The sequence below is a fragment of the Chiloscyllium plagiosum genome, unplaced genomic scaffold (assembly GCF_037043375.1).
Source record: "Chiloscyllium plagiosum isolate Xiang-an unplaced genomic scaffold, Cpla_swu_hap1 HiC_scaffold_16, whole genome shotgun sequence".
NCBI classification, from domain to species: domain Eukaryota; kingdom Metazoa; phylum Chordata; class Chondrichthyes; order Orectolobiformes; family Hemiscylliidae; genus Chiloscyllium; species Chiloscyllium plagiosum.
This window is the reverse complement of record NW_028270154.1, coordinates 90,538,445-90,558,492: the sequence shown is the minus strand read 5'-3', so window position 1 is coordinate 90,558,492 and position 20,048 is coordinate 90,538,445. Positions and strand designations below refer to the sequence as shown.

At 44.9% G+C, this 20,048-nt stretch overlaps 1 protein-coding gene across 3 annotated transcripts in view; it reads right to left on the bottom strand.

Annotated features, from left to right (window-relative positions):
- LOC122556958 (uncharacterized) overlaps positions 1 to 5,498 on the bottom strand; it is a 61,669-nt gene extending 56,171 nt beyond the window's left edge. For all 3 annotated transcript variants that reach the window (XM_087995519.1, XM_087995518.1, XM_087995520.1), the window contains exon 1: positions 5,173 to 5,498. In XM_087995519.1, the coding sequence (XP_087851645.1) occupies positions 5,173 to 5,229 (57 nt within the window). In that variant the 5' untranslated portion in view covers positions 5,230 to 5,498. The remainder of the gene's footprint in view (positions 1 to 5,172) is intronic.
- Between the last annotated feature and the right edge of the window lie 14,550 nt (positions 5,499 to 20,048).

Below are 20,048 nucleotides of genomic sequence, written 5' to 3'. Positions count from 1 at the left end.
AGCTGCTCAGGTGGATTTAAACTTGTAAGGTGTGGGGGGGGGGGGGGGGAAGAGACCCAGGGAGATAGTGAGGAAAGAGATCGATCTGAGACTGGTACAGTTGAGAACAAAGGCGAGCAGACAGGGTTAAAGCAGAGAACAAGGTAAGGCTGATAAATTAAACTGCATTTATTTCAATGCAAGGGGCCTAACTGGGAGGGCAGATGAACTCAGGGCATGGTTAACTTTTCAAACATCGACTGGGACTGCCATAGTGTTAAAGGTTTAGATGGAGAGGAATTTGTTAAGTGTACACGAGAAAATGTTCTGATTCAGTATGTGGATGTACCTACTAGAGAAGGTGCAAAACTTGACCTACTCTTGGGAATTGAGATATCAGTGGGGGAGCACATTGGGGCCAGCGACCATAATTCTATTCGTTTTAAAATAGTGATGGAAAAGGATAGACAAGATCTAAAAGTTGAAGTTCTAAATTGGAGAAAGGCCAATTTTGATGGTATTAGGCAAGAACTTTCAAAAGCTGATTGGGGCAGATGTTCACAGGTAAAGGGATGGCTGGAAAATGGGAAGCCTTCAGAAATGAGATAACGAGAATCCAGAGAAAGTATATTCCTGTCAGGGTGAAAGGAAAGGTTGGTAGGTGGAGGGAATGCTGGATGACCAATGAAATTGAGGGTTTGGTTAAGAAAAAGAAGGAAGCATATGTCAGGTATAGACAGGATAGATCAAGTGAATCCTTAGAAGAGTATAAAGGACGTAGGAGTATACTTAAGAGGGAAATCAGGAGGGCAAAAAGGGGACATGAGATAGCTTTGGCAAATAGAGTTAAGGAGAATTCAAAGGGTTTTTACAAATACATTAAGGACAAAAGGGTAGGTAACTCGGAAGAGAACAGGGCCCCTCAAAGATCAGCAAGGCGGCCTTCGTGTGGAGCCACAAGAGTTGGGGGAAGATATTAAATGAGTATTTTGCATCAATATTTACTGAGGAAAAGGACATGGAAGATATAGAATGTAGGGAAATAGATGGTGACATCTTGAAAAATGTCCATATTACAGAACAGGAAGTGCTGGATGTCTTGAAACGCATAAAAATGGATAAATCCCCAGGGGATCAGGTGTGCCCGAGAACTCTGTGGGAAGCTAGGGAAGTGATTGCTGGGTTTCTTACTGAGATATTTGTATCATCGATAGTCACAGGTGAGGTGCCAGAAGACTGGAGGTTGGCTAACGTGGTGCCACTGTTTAAGAAGGGCGGTAAAGACAAGTCAGGGAACTATAGACCAGAGAGCCTGACCTCAATGTTGGGCAAGTTGTTGGAGGGAATCCTGAGGGATAGGATGTAAATGTATTTGGAAAGGCAAGGACTGATTAGGGATAGTCAACATGGCTTTGTGCATGGGAAATCATGTCTCACAAACTTGATTGAGTTTTTTGAAGAAGTAACAAAGAAGATTGATGAGGGCAGAGCGGTAGATGTGATCTATGTGGACTTCAGTAAGGCGTTCGACAAGGTTCCCCATGGGAGACTGATTAGCAAGGTTAGATCTCACGGAATACAGGGAGCACTAGCCATTCGGATACAGAACTGGCTCAAAGGTAGAAGACAGAGGGTGGTGGTGGAGGGTTGTTTTTCAGATTGGAGGCCTGTGACCAGTGGAGTGCCACAAGGATCGGTGCTGGGCCCTCTACTTTTTGTCATTTACGTAAATGATTTGGATGTGAGCATAAGAGGTACAGTTAGTAAGTTTGCAGATGACACCCAAATTGGAGGTGTAGTGGACAGTGAAGAGGGTTACCTCAGATTACAACAGGATCTGGACCAGATGGGCCAATGGGCTGAGGAGTGGCAGGTGGAGTTTAATTTAGATAAATGTGAAAGCATTTTGGGAAAGCAAATCTTAGCAGGACTTATACACTTAATGGTAAGGTCTTAGGGAGTGTTGCTGAACAAAGAGACCTTGGAGTGCAGGTTCATAGCTCCTTGAAAGTGGAGTCGCAGGTAGATAGGATAGTGAAGAAGGCATTTGGTATGCTTTCCTTTATTGGTCAGAGCATTGAGTACAGGAGTTGCGAGGTCATGTTGCAGCTGTACAGGACATTGGTTAGGCCACTGTTGGAATATTGCATGCAATTCTGGTCTCCTTTTTATCAGAAAGATGTTGTGAAACTTGAAAGGATTCAGAAAAGATTTACAAGGATGTTGTCAGGGTTGGAGGATTTGATCTATCGGGAGAGGTTGAATAGGCTGGGGCTGTTTTCCCTGGAGTGTCGGAGGCTGAGGGGTGACCTTTATAGAGGTTATAAAATCATGAGGGGCATGGATAGGATAAATAAACAAAGTCTTTTCCCTGGGGTTGGGGAGTCCAGAACTAGAGGGCATAGGTTTAGGGTGAGAGGGGAAAGATATAAAAGAGACATAAGGGGCAACATTTTCACGCAGATGGTGGTGCGTGTATGGAATGAGCTGCCAGAGGAAGTGGTGGAGGCTGGTACAATTACAACATTTAAAAGGCATCTGGATGGGTATATGAATAGGAAGGGTTTGGCTATGAATGCAGCTGGAAAGAATCCTGAATGATACAGGATTTCGAGGGTCATCCCAATGATTCCCCCCTCTGTTGTACTATCTGCCCTCTTAACACTAGCCTCGTCCATTGCTCAAGGATAATGCACTCAGTCTATTGGTCAAATATACAGCATAATGGAAAATCATTCCAGCACATTCAAAGAAAACTATATAATCAAGCCAGTAACGGAATAAACGGAGGAGTTTTCTCTGCTCAACCTCGAGGTATCTCATGACATTATCCAAATATTTATATAAATATCGAGAATTTCAAACCTAAGAGCACTTAAATTAGTGGTCGCAAAAAGCCCTGGAATACAAGAGGTTAAAGGAGTCCAAATGACAATAAGACAAAAACGCACACTTCACAGCAGTGTCACTGGGTATCAATCTGGATGCTGTTTACCCACTGAAGGACAAGGGGTCACTGGTGAAGGGTTAGGATGGGCAGGGATTCTGGCTAATTTCTGAACACTAAGCCCCTGCTCCAGTAACCTTGTCACTGAATGGCAACGAGCTACTTGGCCTCCTGGACTTACAACATGCACAAAATCACTCCATTTCTGTTTCTCATGGAGATATGCCGAGGAGAGGTTCACAGAACTCAAAAAGTATCCCACTGCATGTATTGAGGGAAAAATCAGAGCTGACAAGTGCTGAAACAATTTTCCAGAATTTATTGACAAGATAACGGTTGACAGTGAGAAATTCACCAGTGGCACTGAAGAATGGATGTGAAATGTATCCTACCTTTATTAAAATGGTACAGGAGAGACCAATACACACCATGTAATGAATCACTTTGGAATAGGTTTTCATCTTTTGGTCATTCCTGTCACCTTACCTTGTGGAAGTCTTATTATCATATTCATCCTATATTTGTTACACATCTGGCTGGTGTGGGCATTTATTCACATAAATGATTCAGCCACAAAGTTCAGGACTGTACCATAGTCATAGAGACATACAGCACAGAAATAGACCTTTTGGTCTAATCATTGCATGCCAACCATAATCCCAAACTAAACTAGTCCCATTTGCCTGCGCTTGGCCCATATCCCTCCAAACCTTTCTCATTCATGTACCTGTCCAAATATATTTTAAATGTTGTAACTGTACCCATCCACCACACTCTCTGGCAGTTCATTCCACATACGAACCACTCTCTCATGTAAAAATGTTGCCTCAATTTCTTTTACAAATCTTTTTCCTCTCACCTTAAAAATATGCCCCTAGTCTTGAAATCTCCCACCCTAGGGAAAGGACAGCTGGTATTCACCTTATCTATACCCCTCATGCTTTATACACCTCTCTAAGGTCACCTGTCACTCTCAGACTGGGCCCAAACAGAGGCTGGTATAACTTTGGGAGCTTTGTTGGACTGTCCCCACAGTGTAGGGTCACCTTGTGGGCAGTTAACAGCATAGTGTCCTCATGTGGAGAGAGTGCCCTCTCCGAGGATGCAGGCAGTGGATCTGCTTAACAAAAACCCAACTCAAGAAAATTTTATGATGATGTTCCCCATATGTAGAGGTTTATAAAATCATGAGGGGCATGGATAGGGTAAATAGCCAAGGTCTTTTTCCTGGGGCGGGGAGTCCAGAGCTAGAGGGCATAGGTTTAGGGTTAGGGGGGAAAAGATATAAAAGAGACCTAAGGGGCAACTTTTTCACACAGAGGTACGTGTATAGAATGGGCTGCCAGAGGAAGTGGTGGAGGCTAGTACAATTACAACATTTAAAAGGCATCTGGATGGATGAATGAGTAGGAAGAGTTTAGAGGGATATGGGCTAAGTGCAAATGGGACGAGGTTAGTATGGGATATCTGGCCGGCAGGGACAAGTTGGACTGTAGGGTCTGTTTCTGTGCTGTACATCTCTATGACAATGACTCTAACTTGTAAAAGATAATATACAGCTTGTCCTGAGATTACAAAATGTCTTAAACAGGAAGTCCATGTCATCAACAGTTGTTTGGGCAAGATAAGAGTCACAACCTCAACTGAAAAATGTACATTTCTGTTCCCTGCGCGTGATAAAACCTCCTAAGTATTTCCAATATTTACAAAACAAAAGCTACATATCGACACACCTCAAAGTGAAGGTTACAATAAGCCTCAGGAATTAATGCACCCAGTCAAACCCAGGTCAGCTCCCCCTGCCAGACCCCCGCTCTTTCTCAAACCTTTGCTGGTGGTGTGCATGGTGATATTCCCATCTGTGAGTGAGCTAGCCAGAGGGACTGGGGGCTGCCCTGTGCTGCTGCTGGTGGTGCTGCTGGGAATGGGGACAATGCCCCCGGGTTTGAGACCACCGCAATTTCCGAGGCGATTGCAGGAAAGCCGGCTCAGTATCAGCCGGAGCTGGAGTTAGCAGGGACGGTCCAGGCAGCACCGAAATGCAAGATTTTACCGGGAACATTGCCGGATTGTTGGAGCGAGCGGAGAGTGCATCGGGTCGTGGGTTGAGGCGCTGCGTAGAAGTTGCAGGTTATATAGAAACGAAGCGCCGCGTTAAGGTGTGAGCTCGGGCAGAGCCCCTGTTGGGGGTTGGTGCCAGGTTGGATTGACTGCCTCCCAGCCCTGCCCTCTGCCCTGGGACTTACCAAACCAAACTTATACTGTAGAATGTGCAGGACCCCTTCCTTCATGGGACTTTCCATGGCCCGGTGTCTGCTCTGGCTCTGTTCACCAGGCACTGGGGGAAACGTTTGCCCAACAACTTACGTCTCCACTTCCTCCACATTCACTTCCTTTTTCTGGTAGACTAAGGACAGAGACACTGTGCCGCACCGTATCCACCTCTGGGACTATCCAACTGCCTGCAGCCTTTCCAATGGTCAGCTCCTCTGTGGAATGGTGCTGCACAGAAACCCTGGCTTCAGGCTGTGTGGCTACAAGCAGAGAAAGGGACCGTTCAGCCCATCTCTCTGCAAGAACATCTTGGCCTTTGACCATTTTATTTGAAATCTTCTTTTGCTGATCCAATCCCATTTCGGAAACCCCCATTGATTCTGCACCCCCCCCCCCCAGGCAGTTCATTCCTAATGCTGACCACTCCCTGACGCTTGAAATAACATTTCTCATCCGATCTTTGCCAATCACTCCAATCGGGGAGCTCTGGCTTTTGACTCCTCTGCCGGTGAGAACCAATCCACTTTGAGTCGAGCCTCTGGTCCAACCCCAGCGTTCCCTTGTAAAACCAATGACTGCAGATGCTGGAAACCAGATTCTGGATTAGTGGTGCTGGAAGAGCACAGCAGTTCAGGCAGCATCGAGGAGCAGTAAAATCGACGTTTTGGGCAAAAACCCTTCATCAGGAATAGAGGCAGAGAGCCTGAAGGGTGGAGAGCTCCAATATCCGAACTAGACCCAATGTTCTGGTTGAGGGTACACCAGGCTTTTCCAGAGGTCCATTATAACTTGCTTGCTTTTGTAATCTACTTCTTAGTTTCAAAAATAAACACACTACAAGGCGTATTTCACCACTTCCATGGCCTGGTGTCTGCTCTGGCTCTGTTCACTAGGCACTGGGAGAAACGTTTGCCCAACAACCACGTCTCCACATTAACCCCCCAGTGCCTCTGATCCTGTCACTTCCTCCAAATTGTACCCCCGAAGTTAGAATGCCTTTCCTCAAATGTACCACATCACATCCCTCTGCATTCACTGTCAGCCATTAGGGGCCCCACCCACTCCACCGGCCTGTGACCTTGAAAACTATCACAATCCTCCTCTCAGTTCACATAAGTTCCTGGTTCCAAATTTACTCTGCAGATCCAAATCTAAGTTGCGAACATAAATGAAGAAAAGCTATGGTTCTGGTAATGACTCCAGGGGAGTCCCTTACTGTAGTCGACTGTCCCTGTAATTCAGCCAGGTTATTGTCCACGCTGCGGCTTTGACACAGAAGGAAAACACTGTGCCCTTGAACCATATTCTTCCACTATGCTGCCAGTGTTGATCACAATACCCTTGTAATCAACCCTCATTGAGAAACACAATCCAATTTGTTACGTATAATTTGCTTTATAAAATCACGAGGGGCATGGATAGGGTGAATAGTCAAGGTCTTTTCAGGGTGGGTGAGACCAAAACTAGGGGGCATAGGTTTAAGGTGATGGGGGGAAATATTTAAGAGGGTGGTATGTATATGGAGTGAGCTGTCAGAGGAAGTGGTGGGGGCTGGTACAATTACAACATTTAAAAGGCATTTGAATGGGTATATGAATAGGAAGGGTTTGGAGGGATATGGGTAGTGTACTGGCAAATGGGGACTAGATTGGGTTGGGATATCTGGTCGGCTGGATGGGTTGGACTGAAGGGTCTGTTCCATGCTGTACATCTCTGTGACTCTATGGCTCTAAATCTGTGCTGGCTGTCATTAACGTTTGAAAGATGCTGCTGAGAGAGCTTTGGTAAGTTGTTGCAGTGCATCCTGTAGATGGTGCCTTATGATGCTGCTGTGTGTTCATGGTGGACGGAGTGAATGTTGAAGTAGGTGGATGGGGTGTCAATGAAGTGGATTCCTTTGTCCTGGTTGGTATCATTTTTCCTGATTGTTTGGAGCGGCACCCATCCAGGTTTGTGGAGAGTAGCTCACCACTGAGACTTGGGCCCTTTAGGTGCTGGAGAGTCTGGAACTGAGTTACTTGCCTTTGAATCTTTGCTTCCAGACTGACCTTGCCAACCACATTATTTACATGGTGGGGCCAGTCCAATTTCTGTTCAATGGTTGCCCCCATGAAATTGTTAATGGGGGATTCTATGATGGTAATGTCATTGTATATCAGGAGAAGTTATTTGAATTCTCTCTTGTTGGAGATAGGCAATGCCTGATATTTGTGTGGATTGATTATAATTCGCCACTCATCAGTCCCCAAGCCTGAACATTGTCCAGAATGTGTTATGTTTGGCATGGGCAGCTTCAATATCTGAAGACTTTCGAGTGTTTTTGAGCATTGGCAGACATCCCCCAATTCTGACCTTATGTCAGAGGAAGGGTCATTGGTGAAAGATGGTTGAGCCAGGAAGGATAAACATAGCAGATGTTGCAGGTTCCAACAGGTTCATTCTGAGGCACATAGTCCTGATCTGGAACCAGATCACCATTCCTTCGCTGTTGCTGAGTCATGATCTGGAACTGTCTTCATTATAGATTGTGGATGACCCTACATCATATGGATTGTAGCAGCTCACTACCACCTTCTCATGGAGCAATTAGGGATGGGTCATCAGTGCTGGCATGGCCAGTGATGCCTAGGTCCCACAAAAGACTAAAAAAAGTTAAATACCTGTCAAAGGTCTTGGATTTGTCCTTGCACATGTATGATTGGCACCACATCCACAAGCATCCACTCCCAACAATACCAACACTTAGTAGCAGCAGTGTGTACCATCTCCAAGATGCACTGCAGAAATTCACCCAAGATCCTCAGACAGCACCTTCCAAACCCATGATGGCTACTATCTAGAAGGACAAGGCCAGCAGATGCATGGGAACATCACCCCCTGCAAGTTCCCCTCCAAGCCCCTCACCATATGTCCTGACTTGGAAATATGTCACCGTTCCTCCACTGTCACTGTCATTGGAATTCCCTCCCTGAAGGCATTGTGGGTCAATGCAAGTGGATGTTACCAGGATTCAATGGTCTGAGTTATAGGGAGAGGTTGGACAAGCTAGGACTTTTTCTTTAGAGTTTAGGAGATGAGGGGGGCATATTGTAAAAGATCTTGAGGATGTGGACTGTACCAGTTCAAGAAGGGAGCTCACCACCACCTTCTCATAGGCAACTAGGGAGGGATAATAAATGCTGGACCACCTAATGATGCCATGTCCCACAAGCGAATACAACATTAAAAAAAAACATATTCCTGCATTCTTGGTCATTTTCCAGCAGTTTTGCTCTTCTATATCTTACCCATGCCGTGGTGGCCCAGTACTGTACTGATGCTAATATTCTTTCTTAAATCCAGTCAAACATGCTTTGTCTTGACTGCAGGACATCTTCCCTGCCAAGCAGTGGAATGTTTTCCTTACTCAATACTGCCAAGCCTCTTCCTTTCTTTCACTCTCTATCTTTCCTAAGCATCCTAACATCTAGTCCGTCCTTATTTTGAATCTGATTTTCATTCACAACTTATTCCCATGTGGTATTAGCATCAATCGTACTGCATACAGCTCTGGTAACATTAACAATGGAGTGTTAGTAAGAGCTTGCATGCATTAGAAAATAATTTGGGAAGGTTTGCCTTAAATCTTGCACGACAGCACTCATAGTCTGTGTCTCCAGCATAAAGTCAGAGGGGGGTTGCTTACCGATTACTGCGTGGTGTCCAGTTCCAGTTGTACCTCCTCAGAGCCTGCAGACATCCATCAATCTTGTGTGGATTAATGGCAAGTGAGATTTGTGTATTGAAAGGGTCAGACATGGCTGTCCTCAATTCTATTACCACTGTGGATGATCTCATCATTAACACTGTGTGGATCAGTTGGACAAACACTGTGGATAAAACAATGAGTCTGACTCACTGTCTGCCTCTCCAAAATCAGTCTACAAGGCATAGCTTGGATGTGTGATGGAAAGTGAGGGCTGCAGATGCTGGAGATCAGAGCTGAAAATGTGTTGCTGGAAAAGCGCAGCAGGTCAGGCAGCATCCAAGGAACAGGAGAATCGACGTTTCGGGCATAAGCCCTTGATGGAATACTCCTTTCTTGCCTGAACAATGATAAGACCATATGAAAAAGCAATCAGCTTGATGGACCATCGACAGACTACACTGTAGCAGCTAACCAGCAAGCGCCTCACCGTGTAACCATCTGGACTAGGAAATGGATGGCCATTCCTTTACTGTTGCGTGGTCAAAATCCTGGAAATGCCTTCCTAACAGAGCTGGGTGTGCACCTACATTGACTGGATTGTAGTAGTACAAGAAACTGGCTCACTTCCTCTGTTCTCAAGAAAAATTTGTAAAATCATAGAATCCCTACAGTGTGTAAACAGGCCCTTCAGCCCAATAAGTCCACACCAACCCTCTGAAGAGTAACCCACCCCCCTGCCCTATTACTTTACATTTACCCCTGACGAATAAACCTAAACTACACATCCCTGAACACTGTGGGTAATTTTCCATGGTCAATCCAACCTAACTTGCACATCTTTGGACTCTGGGAGGAAACCTGAGCACCCAGAGGAAACCCGCACAGACACTGGGAGAATGTGCAAACTCCACACAGACAGTCACCCGAGGCTGGAATTGAACCCGGGTCCCTGACGCTGTGAGGTAGCAGTGCTAACCACTGAGCTACCGTGCCACTCCATAGATGGGTAGTAAATGGGACCTTGCTATAATTATATCCACATCCCAGAAGCAAATAATCTAAATAAGAGCAGGAGTAAGCAGAGTTCCCCTTTTCCTACTGGAAAGTGGGAGGTCCAAGCATAGCTGAAGAGAATGCTAAAAGGTTCCAGCATCCATTAATGTGACCAGCGTTATCCAGGTGATGTGGGAGAAATCCACGTAGGGCAAGGAAGCTTTCCTGTCACATTTTATGGAAGCTCCAGACTTCCTTCACCAGTTATCTCTGAACCATGCATTTCTGCATATCTTCCTGCAAGGTCCCATTACAAACATACACAGGCAGGAAAGGACCAGTTGGCACATCAAATCTGCCTGGTCCATGATGATCCCCTGACCATTACCACCAAGCCCTTTCACTGGCATCCTCCCTGCCCCCACTTTTATTTTACAGAAGTAAAACCAGAACAACCCACCTTCCAGCAGAGGAACAGTAACCCACAGGACACCCAGCATGAAGCCTGATAAAGATCAGGAGTCACATTGATGATAGCAACATCCCACGTGTAGCAGCTAGCTCCCTTCCTGCCTAGCTCCCATCATGGGGACAAGGTGAGTGGAACATATCCACAGTTACAGGAAGCATTAACAGTGACACTACCTGGGGCACACTTCTGTATTTGGCCAAATTATTTTTGATACTGTACATGCAATGCATAGTTTCATTTTGAAGTTTGAGACTGAGGTAGTTTACTGGGGACTGAATGAGGTTGTTCTCATCATGTTGTGGCTCTGGCTTAATCCCAGGACACATGATAGCTGGTGGGGGAAGAGGAACTGGGAGCTCTGGTGTGGGCGTGGCAGGGGAATGTTTCCTCAAACCAAGACCAATTATATTTTGCAAAGTGAGAAGACATGTTGAAAGGCTATTAATAGAACATGGAATCTTTAGCTTTATTAATATAAAATACAAGAGGTTACAGAAGGTATACTCAACCTTTAGGGCTGGAACAGTGGCTCAGTGGTTAGCACTGCTGCCTCACAGTGCTAGGAGATCCAGGTTCAATTCCACCCTTGGGTGACTGTCTGTGTGGAGTTTGCACATTCTCCCTGTGTTTGTGTGGGTTCCTCCCATAGTCCAAAGATGTGCGGGTTATGGTGCATTGACTGAGAGAAATGCAGGGTTATAGAGTGAGTCTGAGTGGGATACACTTCAGAACATAAAAAAGTACAGCACAGAACAGGCTCTTTGGCCCACGATGTTGTGCCAAGATTTAATCCTAATGTAAAATATAGTAACTTAACCTACACTCCCCTCAACTCACTGCTCTCCATGTGTCTGTCCAGCAGTCACTTAAATGTCCCTAATGACTCTGCTTCCACCACCACAGCTGGCAATGCATTCACAACTCTCTGCGTAAAGAACCTACCTCTGACGTCTCCTTTATACCTTCCTCCTAATATCTTCAAATTATGACTCCTTGTACCAGTCAATCCTGCCCTGGGGAAAAGTCTCTGGCTATTGACTCTATCTATTCCTCTCATGACCTTGTATACCTCGTTCAGGTCTCCTCTCTTCCTCCTTCTCTCCAGAGAGAAAAGCCCAAGCTTATTCAACCTTTCTTCATAAGGCAAGCCCTCCAGTCCAGGCAGCATCCTGGTAAACCTTCTTTGCACCCTCTCCAAAGCCTCTGTATCTTTCCTACAGTAGGGCAACCAGAACTGGACACAATATTCCAAGTGTGGTCCCCGCAGGGACTTGTAGAGCTGCAGCAAAACCTCGCCGCTCTTAAACTTGATCCCCCAGTTAATGAAAGCCAAAACACCATATACTTTCTTAACAACCCTATCCACATGGGTGGCAACTTTGAGGGATCTATGTACTTGCACACCCAGATCCCTCTGTTCCTCCACACTGCCAAGAATCCTGTCTTTAATCCTATATTCAGCATTCGAGTTTGACCTTCCAAAATGCATCACTTCGCATTAATCCAGGTTGAACTCCATCTGCCATTTCTCAGCCCAGCTCTGCATCCTGTCTATGTCGCGCTGCAGCCTGCAGTAGCCCTCTATACTATCAACGACACCTCCAACCTTAGTGTCATCTGCAAATTTACTAACCCACCCCTAAACCTCCTCATCCAAGTCATTTATAAAAACTACAAAGAGCAGAGGCCCGAGAACAGAGCCCTGTGGTGTAGGGTCTCGGGTTTAGAGCTCACCCACTTAAAACCTTTCCAGGATTCCTTCACTCTTCCCTCGTGCCTCTCAGAGTGTTGGTGTGGACTCAATGGGCCGAATGGCCTGTCCTCACACTGTAAGGCTTCTGTGATTTGTTATGAAACACTGGTTAGGCCTCAGTGTTCAGTTTTGGGCACAGCCCCTTGTATTATACAAATTATCCAGAGGATGCAGAATCGATTGTCTGGAATGGAATCAGGCATGTGGGATTGTCATCTTTACACCAGGCAAAGTCAACACGAGATTCGATGGCAGTGATCAAAACTAAGACAGGGTTTGTTAGAATATACAAGTTGAAACTGCTGACATTAGTAGAAGGATCAGAAACGGAAGATTATAGATTTAAAATTATCGACAAAAGCATCAGCAGTGACCCTTGGAAAAAGAATGGTATGATGTGGAATGCTTTGCCTGAAAGGTTATATTGGAAGTTGATTTAGCAACTTTTACAAGGGAATTGTATCAAGCAGCTGGAAGGGCAAAACAATTGCTGGGCAATGGGGAGAGAGATAGAGAGCATCAAAGTGGGTCTGGCTGCTCTCAAAGAGTTAGCCAGCGTACAAAGGACTGACTGAACTCCTTCTGGGAGTCTGTTGTATCTGCCAAGTGGACTGGCTGGTCGGCTGGTTTCTGTGTTGCTTCATTTCACTACAGGAGCAATTCCTGTTCACCCCTGAGCAATCATCGGACAAATGGTGTAATGTTTGTCAAAGTTGATAGTGGATTCTGTGAGATGTAATAGAAAACCTTCAGGTTAATTAACACATCCAAATTAACACATTTATTTACAGTTTATATATATATGTATACACACACATATATTTTTAAAAAGTGAATATTGATCAGTAAGAACTTCAATAATAAATATATTAAGCAGTAAATACATATAAATAGTAAATATATATAAAGCAGTAAATATATACATAAAAATAGTAGATATAAAAGCATTTTTATATATATCTACTATACATAGATAAAAAACACATAAAAAAAATGGGGTGGCACAGTGGCTCAGTGATTAGCACTGCTGCCTCACAGCGCCAGGGACCCAGGTTTGATTCCAGCCTCGATGACTGTCTGTGTGGAGTTTGCACATTCTCCTCGTGTCTGCGTGGGTTTCCTCTGGGTGCTCTGGTATCCTCCCACAGTCCAAATCAGGTGAATTGGCAGATCAGGTGAATTGGCCATGCTAAATTACCCATAGTGTTAGATGTAAATATTGGGTAGGGGAATGGGTCTGGGTGGGTTACTCTTCGGAGGGTCAATGTGGACTTGTTGGGCCGAAGGGCCTGTTTCTGCACTGTAGGGAATCTAATCATATAAAACGGCAAATATATTTTGGGAGTCTTACACCCTAACCCCCATCAGGGACCCTGCTTTACCATGACTGGTCTGGAGAGCTCAGGGTTCCTGGCACCATTCCTCAATCCTGGCCTGAGGTGAAGGCTAACAGTAAATAACACATGCATTATGTTGACAAGTGTCACTGCTTTCTTCCAATTGCAACTCCCAGCCTGAAGTGAAGTCAAATGAATGAGGCAAAGCCCCTGATATTAGTGTTACTCCGAATTGAAGATTACATGTTGTATCACCGTTTCCTGATACTTCCAGTACTTGTCCAGACAATCCATGACACAGAAAAACATCTCCAGGTAGCTCCATGTGACAGCCCAACAGGACAGTTCTCACAGACAGTTTAGTGTCACATGGCCACCTCTCAGTCAAAACAAGCAGTTTTTGCATTTTTTTGCTTTTTTAAAATTTCTTTTTTCCTTTTTATCCCCACACTACCACCTAACTGCAGTAATCCTTATATTTATCCCCAGCACCCATGTTGTGTGTGTGCAGGTGTGAAACACAGTGAAAGACACAAGGTGACAAATCTTTCATCAATTCCCACCACCAGGAAGAAAGGAAACACCCGAGTAGCATTAGGCCTTCACATCAAAGGGCAATGCTGCGTGATCAAATAATGAAGGGGAGGACAGGGATCAAATCAAAATAGAGTTGGAGGGGGAAATAATACAAGATTAAAGTGGTGCTGGAAAAGCACACCAGGTCAGGCAGCATCTGAGGAGCAGGAAAATCGACGTTTTCCTGCTCCTCCGATGCTGCCTGACCTGCTGTGCTTTTTCAGCACCACATTAACCTTGACTCTGATCTCCAGTATTTGCAGTCCTCACTTTCACCTGGGGAAAATAATACACTACACTCCACTCCACTCCACTCCACTCCACTCCACTCCCTGCGGTGCCCACCTTTCCCTGAAAATCTCAAGCAGTTTTTGCATTCGGCTTACTTTCCATGGACTTTTCCACTTTATTTCAATTGCTCGTTATCACATCCAATTAACCCTTAACAATTAACCCTTAATTGCAGGAGCACATTACCGCAGATGCTGGAATCTGTCCTGAAAACAACAAATGCTGGAGATCACAGCAGGTCAGGCAGCATCCGTGGAGAGAGAGCAAGCTAACATTTCGAGTCTAAGTGACTCTTCTTAATGGTGTGGCTTGAAGATATCATCTTTAATCCAACCACCACAACATTTTGCTTTTCTTTAAGTCTTTGAGTGTACAACTGTCTTTTCAATTTTATATAATTTAATTTTAGATTTGATTCTTTTCCCTAATGAAACATCAGAGAGGAAGTCAGAAGCCAGATTGCAGTCTAACAGGTTTATTTGAAATCACAAGTTTTCAGAGCGCGGCTCCTTCGTCAGGTGGAGTTTTCTTCCAGTGAAGGATTCTTCCACAAATCCCCAAGGTGTCAGCAGCAGCAGCACCAGTGAGACAACCGGTGAACTGGAACAGTTGACAGACAGATCCACAGTGCAAAAACCAAAGAAGAGTCATAGAGTCATAGAGACGTACAGCACAGAAACAGACCTTTTGGTCCAACCCATCCATGCCAACCAGATATCCCAACCCAAACTAGTGCCACTTGCCAGCACCCGACTCATATCCCTCCAAACCTTTCCTATTCATATACCCATCCAAATGCCTCTTAAATATTGCAATTGTACCAGCCTCCACCACTTCCTCTGGCAGCTCATTCCATACACGTACCACTCTCTGTGTCCCTTTGATATCTTTCCCCTCTCACCCTAAACCTATGCCCGCTAGTTGTGGACTCCCCCACCCCAGGAAAAAGACTTTGTCTATTTATCCTATCCATGCCCCTCATGATTTTATAAACCTCTATAAGGTCACCCCTCAGCCTCCGATGCTCCAGGGAAAACAGCCCCAGCCTGTTCAACCTCTCCCTATAGCTCAAATCCTCCAACCCTGGCAACATCCTTGTAAATATTTTCTGAATCCTTTCAAGTTTCACAACATCTTTCCGTTAGGAAGGAGACCAGAATCGCACACAATATTCCAACAGTGGCCTAACCAATGTCCTGTACAGCCGCAAAATGACCTCCCAACTCCTGTACTCAATACTCTGACCAATAAAAGAAAGCATACCAAACTCCTTCTTCACTATCCTATCTACCTGCAACTCCACTTTCAAGGAGCTATGAACCTGCACTGCAAGGCCTCCTTGTTCAGCAACACTCCCCAGGACCTTACCATTAAGTGTATAAGTCCTGCTAAGAAGTCAAATTGGACCCCTCCAGAAAGCTGCTGGCCTTGCCTCAGCATATATGATTAAGCCGTCAGGAGATGTGTTAATGCCAGATTCATCAGCCCTGCTCACAAGATAACACAGAACGTTACCCAAGCATAACACAGCACCATCCATATTCTCAAGGTCAACATCAGCATTGTCATCAAAGCAGCAGACAAAGGAGGAGCCATCATGGTACAGAACAGAACACTCCACCTGATGAAGGGGCAGCGCTCCGAAAGCTTGTGATTTCAAATAAACCTGGTGGACTATAACCTGGTGTTGTGTGACTTCTGGCTTTGTTCGGCCCAGTCCAACACCAGCATCTCCACATCATCAGGGAAACGCCAAGGCTTTCAAAAGAAAATCATTTTATTATACACCTGTACCAGAAAATCAACATTAGGATTGTATGACTTTGAATTGTTTTCTGCAATGATGAGGAAACCTTCTGACCTCCTGATGCTGAGTGTATATACAGGATAGTCAGAGTTGTTCTTGTACAGAGCCATTCCAGTGGTGATCTGTGAATCTGCATCCAGGCAGCAAGCTGTGAGGCGGGGTACAGGAGGAAGGATGCAAACCTTCTCATAGCTCTTTCAGTTTCTAGTTCTTTTACTCTTGAAGCACATCTCAGGGCCTGCGCATTGTGTTTTTTTTCCCCCAAGTACAACCCCAGGAAATTGACATTCCTTGGTCTTTGAAGGAAGTAAATTCTTCAGCAGGGTTATGTATGTTGCCCTTCTTTGTGGTGATTTACCAGGTGTAAGTCGTAGGCTTTTATGTTTCAGACTGTAGGGACAAAATTGTCAACCCCTTTTGGAAATATAGGATGGTCACAGCACAAAGAGAGACCATCATTTCCCTTTCAGACAATGATCCAAGTTCCTTTGAATACCATAATTGAACATACCTTCAGCCAACGCATTGCAATGCACAAAAACAGTCTGATTCTGTCACTATTCCTTGTTTTGCCACGGCAAATTACAATGACCTCTGTGCCCTCTGACTCTCAACCCTTCCACCAGTGGAAATGGTTTCTCCCTACCTGACCCGTCTAGCTCCCTCATCATTGTGAAAACCAAATCTCATCTCAACTTGCTCTTCTCCAACAGGAAGAGTTACAGTTTCTCCAGCCATGAAACATTTCTCGTACATTACTCCATATCCTCTCTAATGCATTAAGGTGTGCTGTTCAAACTTGAACACAGTATTCCAGTTGAGGCCAAACTGGTGTTTTATGCAGGTTTATCATGATGTCTATGCTTTTGCACTCTGAAGCCTCTATTTATAAAGGCCAGGACCCTTTACTTAATTAACTGCTCTCTCAGCCTGTCCTGATTTGTGCTTCAATACACCCAGGTCCATCTTCTATATTGTCCCTCTGGATCCTTCACACCAACATGAATCAATTCTCACTTTGCTGCATTAAATCTCATCTGCCCATTATCCATCCATTCCACCAAAGTATCAACCCGCTTTTGAAACTCTACACTATCCTCCTCACAATTCACAATAAGTCCCACTTTTGTGTCCTAGAGTCACACAGCACAGAAGCAGACCCTTTGGTCCAACTTGTCCATGCTGACCAAACATCACAATCTGACCAAGTCCCATTGGCCAGCATTTGATCCATATCTCTCTGAACCCTTCTTATTCACATAGCCATCCAAATGCCTTTTAAATGGTTTAATTGTACCAGCCTCCACTGCTTCCTCTGGCAGCACATTCCATACACGCACCACCCTCTGAGTGAAAACGTTACCTCTTATGACCCTTTTAAATCTTTCCCCTCTCACCTTAGACCTGTGCCCTCTAGTTCTGGGATTCCCCTACCCTGGGGAAAAGACCTTGTCTATTCACCCTATCCATGACCAACATGATTTTATAAACCTCTAAAGTGTTATCCATAAATCTGGAAATTTTGCTCTGGATACCATGGTTAGGTCATTGATATATAGCAAGAGCAATATGTAGTAGTGTGTTTATATTGTAGATAACATAATTTTCCTACATGTCAGCAATTATATAAAAACATCTCATAAATAGCTTAATCGTAATTGCAGTCATGAATACATTTAATTTCTCTCTGATTTCTCTGGCAGTTACTCTATTTCACATTTATAACCAGTAATTGTTCTTTCCAGCATCTAAAATCACCACAATATTACCACTAGAGACCAGCTTTCTGACTCAGCTGGGCAGTGTGGGGGATTACAGTCAAAATGAGCCACCTTCTGTCCTCCTAGCACTCTGCTACTCCTTCCTGGTCTGTATCTTCCTGATCTATGTTCCTCTCCTTTATTAGTCCTAGTAGCAGTGTTTTATACATTCTTCAGTCTTTAGGTAAAGAGCTTAATAAAATAGCTTGTCTAGTCTCGAAAACAACAAATGCTGGAGATCGCAGCGGGTCAGCAGCATCCATGGAGAGAAAGAAAGCTAATGTTTCGAGTTGAGATAACTTGTCTAGAATTATCTCGAGCTTGTCTAGAATTTCCTGATCGTTATGGATCAAGACTGGCCAGGCCTTTTCATCCTTAAAATTGCGAATGACAATCTTCAGACATTTGAAAGCTACCTCCCCCCCCCCCCCCCCCCCACACAGACTACAGAGCCAAATGGTCTGTAGGTTGAGCCACCATCTATAACAATAAGATAATGATCTATAATACCGCCCTCTTGACATATGAAGAGTGGACAATGCTGACTGGTTTGAATCTAGCACACGCTGGTGAATCTGCTCTTCTTCATTACGAGAGTTGTCTAAGTGAGAAGACCCTGCACTATGCAGGCAGCTAGGTGGCGCACCAATCACTGGTTACAACTTCACTGGAATATCCAGATGATCCTCTGACCGTGATAAGGATGTACAGGTGAATGAAAGGCTCATGAAGGTAACAGGACCACCAGTAAAGAAAACAGAAACATTTACAGCAAAAATCATCAGTTACTGCAATAGATAATTGGAGTGTAACATCACAATGAGTTGTAATGTATGGAAGAAACTGTTACTAAGGGACCTCTACGATGGCATGGCAGAACTGGGTTCTGAACCCACGGTGGAGGAGCTTATCAAAGTTATTAACTTGCTTGCCGTGGTCAAAGATCAAGGTGATAATGCTGCGTGGGCTGAACGTGTCAAGCTTGGGAAAGTGGTACTCGTGCAGAATTTGCACAACTTTCTCTGTCTAGGATCCAGGGAGGATGCAGTGTCTCAGGATATGCAAAATGGGAAGAATGTGACCATGTCCAAGAGCAAGAGTCTATCACAGTGATTCTAACCGCTACTGAGGCAGCTCCTTGCTGGGCATTGTGGGAAAGCTGTTTGCCCATGTCACCCTTGGCAGACTTGGTTGAACACATCTACTCCAATTCTCATCAACATGGTCTTCCCAGCCTGATGGCTGAAGAAAAATATCACAAATAAAGAAGACCATTATACATTGCCTTCATTGATTGCACCAAGGCATTCCGCCATGTGAGCGGTGGGGCTGGAGAAGATTGGCTCTTACAGAAGCTGCTTGATGCTATCTCCTCTCTCTGTGAGGAACACCTTGAGATCCATAGTGGTGTCAAACAAAGTTATGTTGGACACCAATGTTCTGGCATATTTTTCCTCTATTTTCATTTATTCACAAAACAAGCATGTGTTACTGGCTAGGCTTGCATTCATTGCCATCTCTAACTGGCCTGGAGATGGCAGTGGTGAGCTGACTGCTTGAACTGGTGCAGTCGGTTTGGTGTGAGGACAGCCATAGTGCTGCTTGGGTGGGAAATCGCTGGGGGTGTGCAATTCTCCTCCTGGATGTTCGAGGTAATCAGTTTGGGAGATACTGTTAGAATAGCTTTAGTGGGTTGCTGTAGTGTATGGTGCATTTGGGATACAATGCTGCGGCTGTGTGTTGCTGATGAATGCCAACCCCTTAAGATGGATGAGGAGAAGTAGGCCATTCAGCCCATCAAGTCTGCCCTGCCATTCAATGGGATCATGACTGGTCTGATAATCCTCAACTCCACTTTCCTGCCTTTTCCACATAACCCCTGATTCCTTTACTGATTAAATGTCTATCTCAGCCTTGAGTATACTTCATATTTGGAGACAGTGAGAATGCCCCCCAACAACCCACCCTCCCATCCTGGCACCTTCCCCTGCCACCGCAAGAATTGCAAAGCCTGCGCCCACACCTCCCTCCTCACCTCCATCCAAGGCCCCAAAGGAGCCTTCCACATCCACCAAAGTTTTACCTGCACATCCACCAATATCATTTATTTTATCCATTGCTCCCGATGCGGTCTCCTCTACATTGGGGAGACTGGGCGCCTCCTAGCAGAG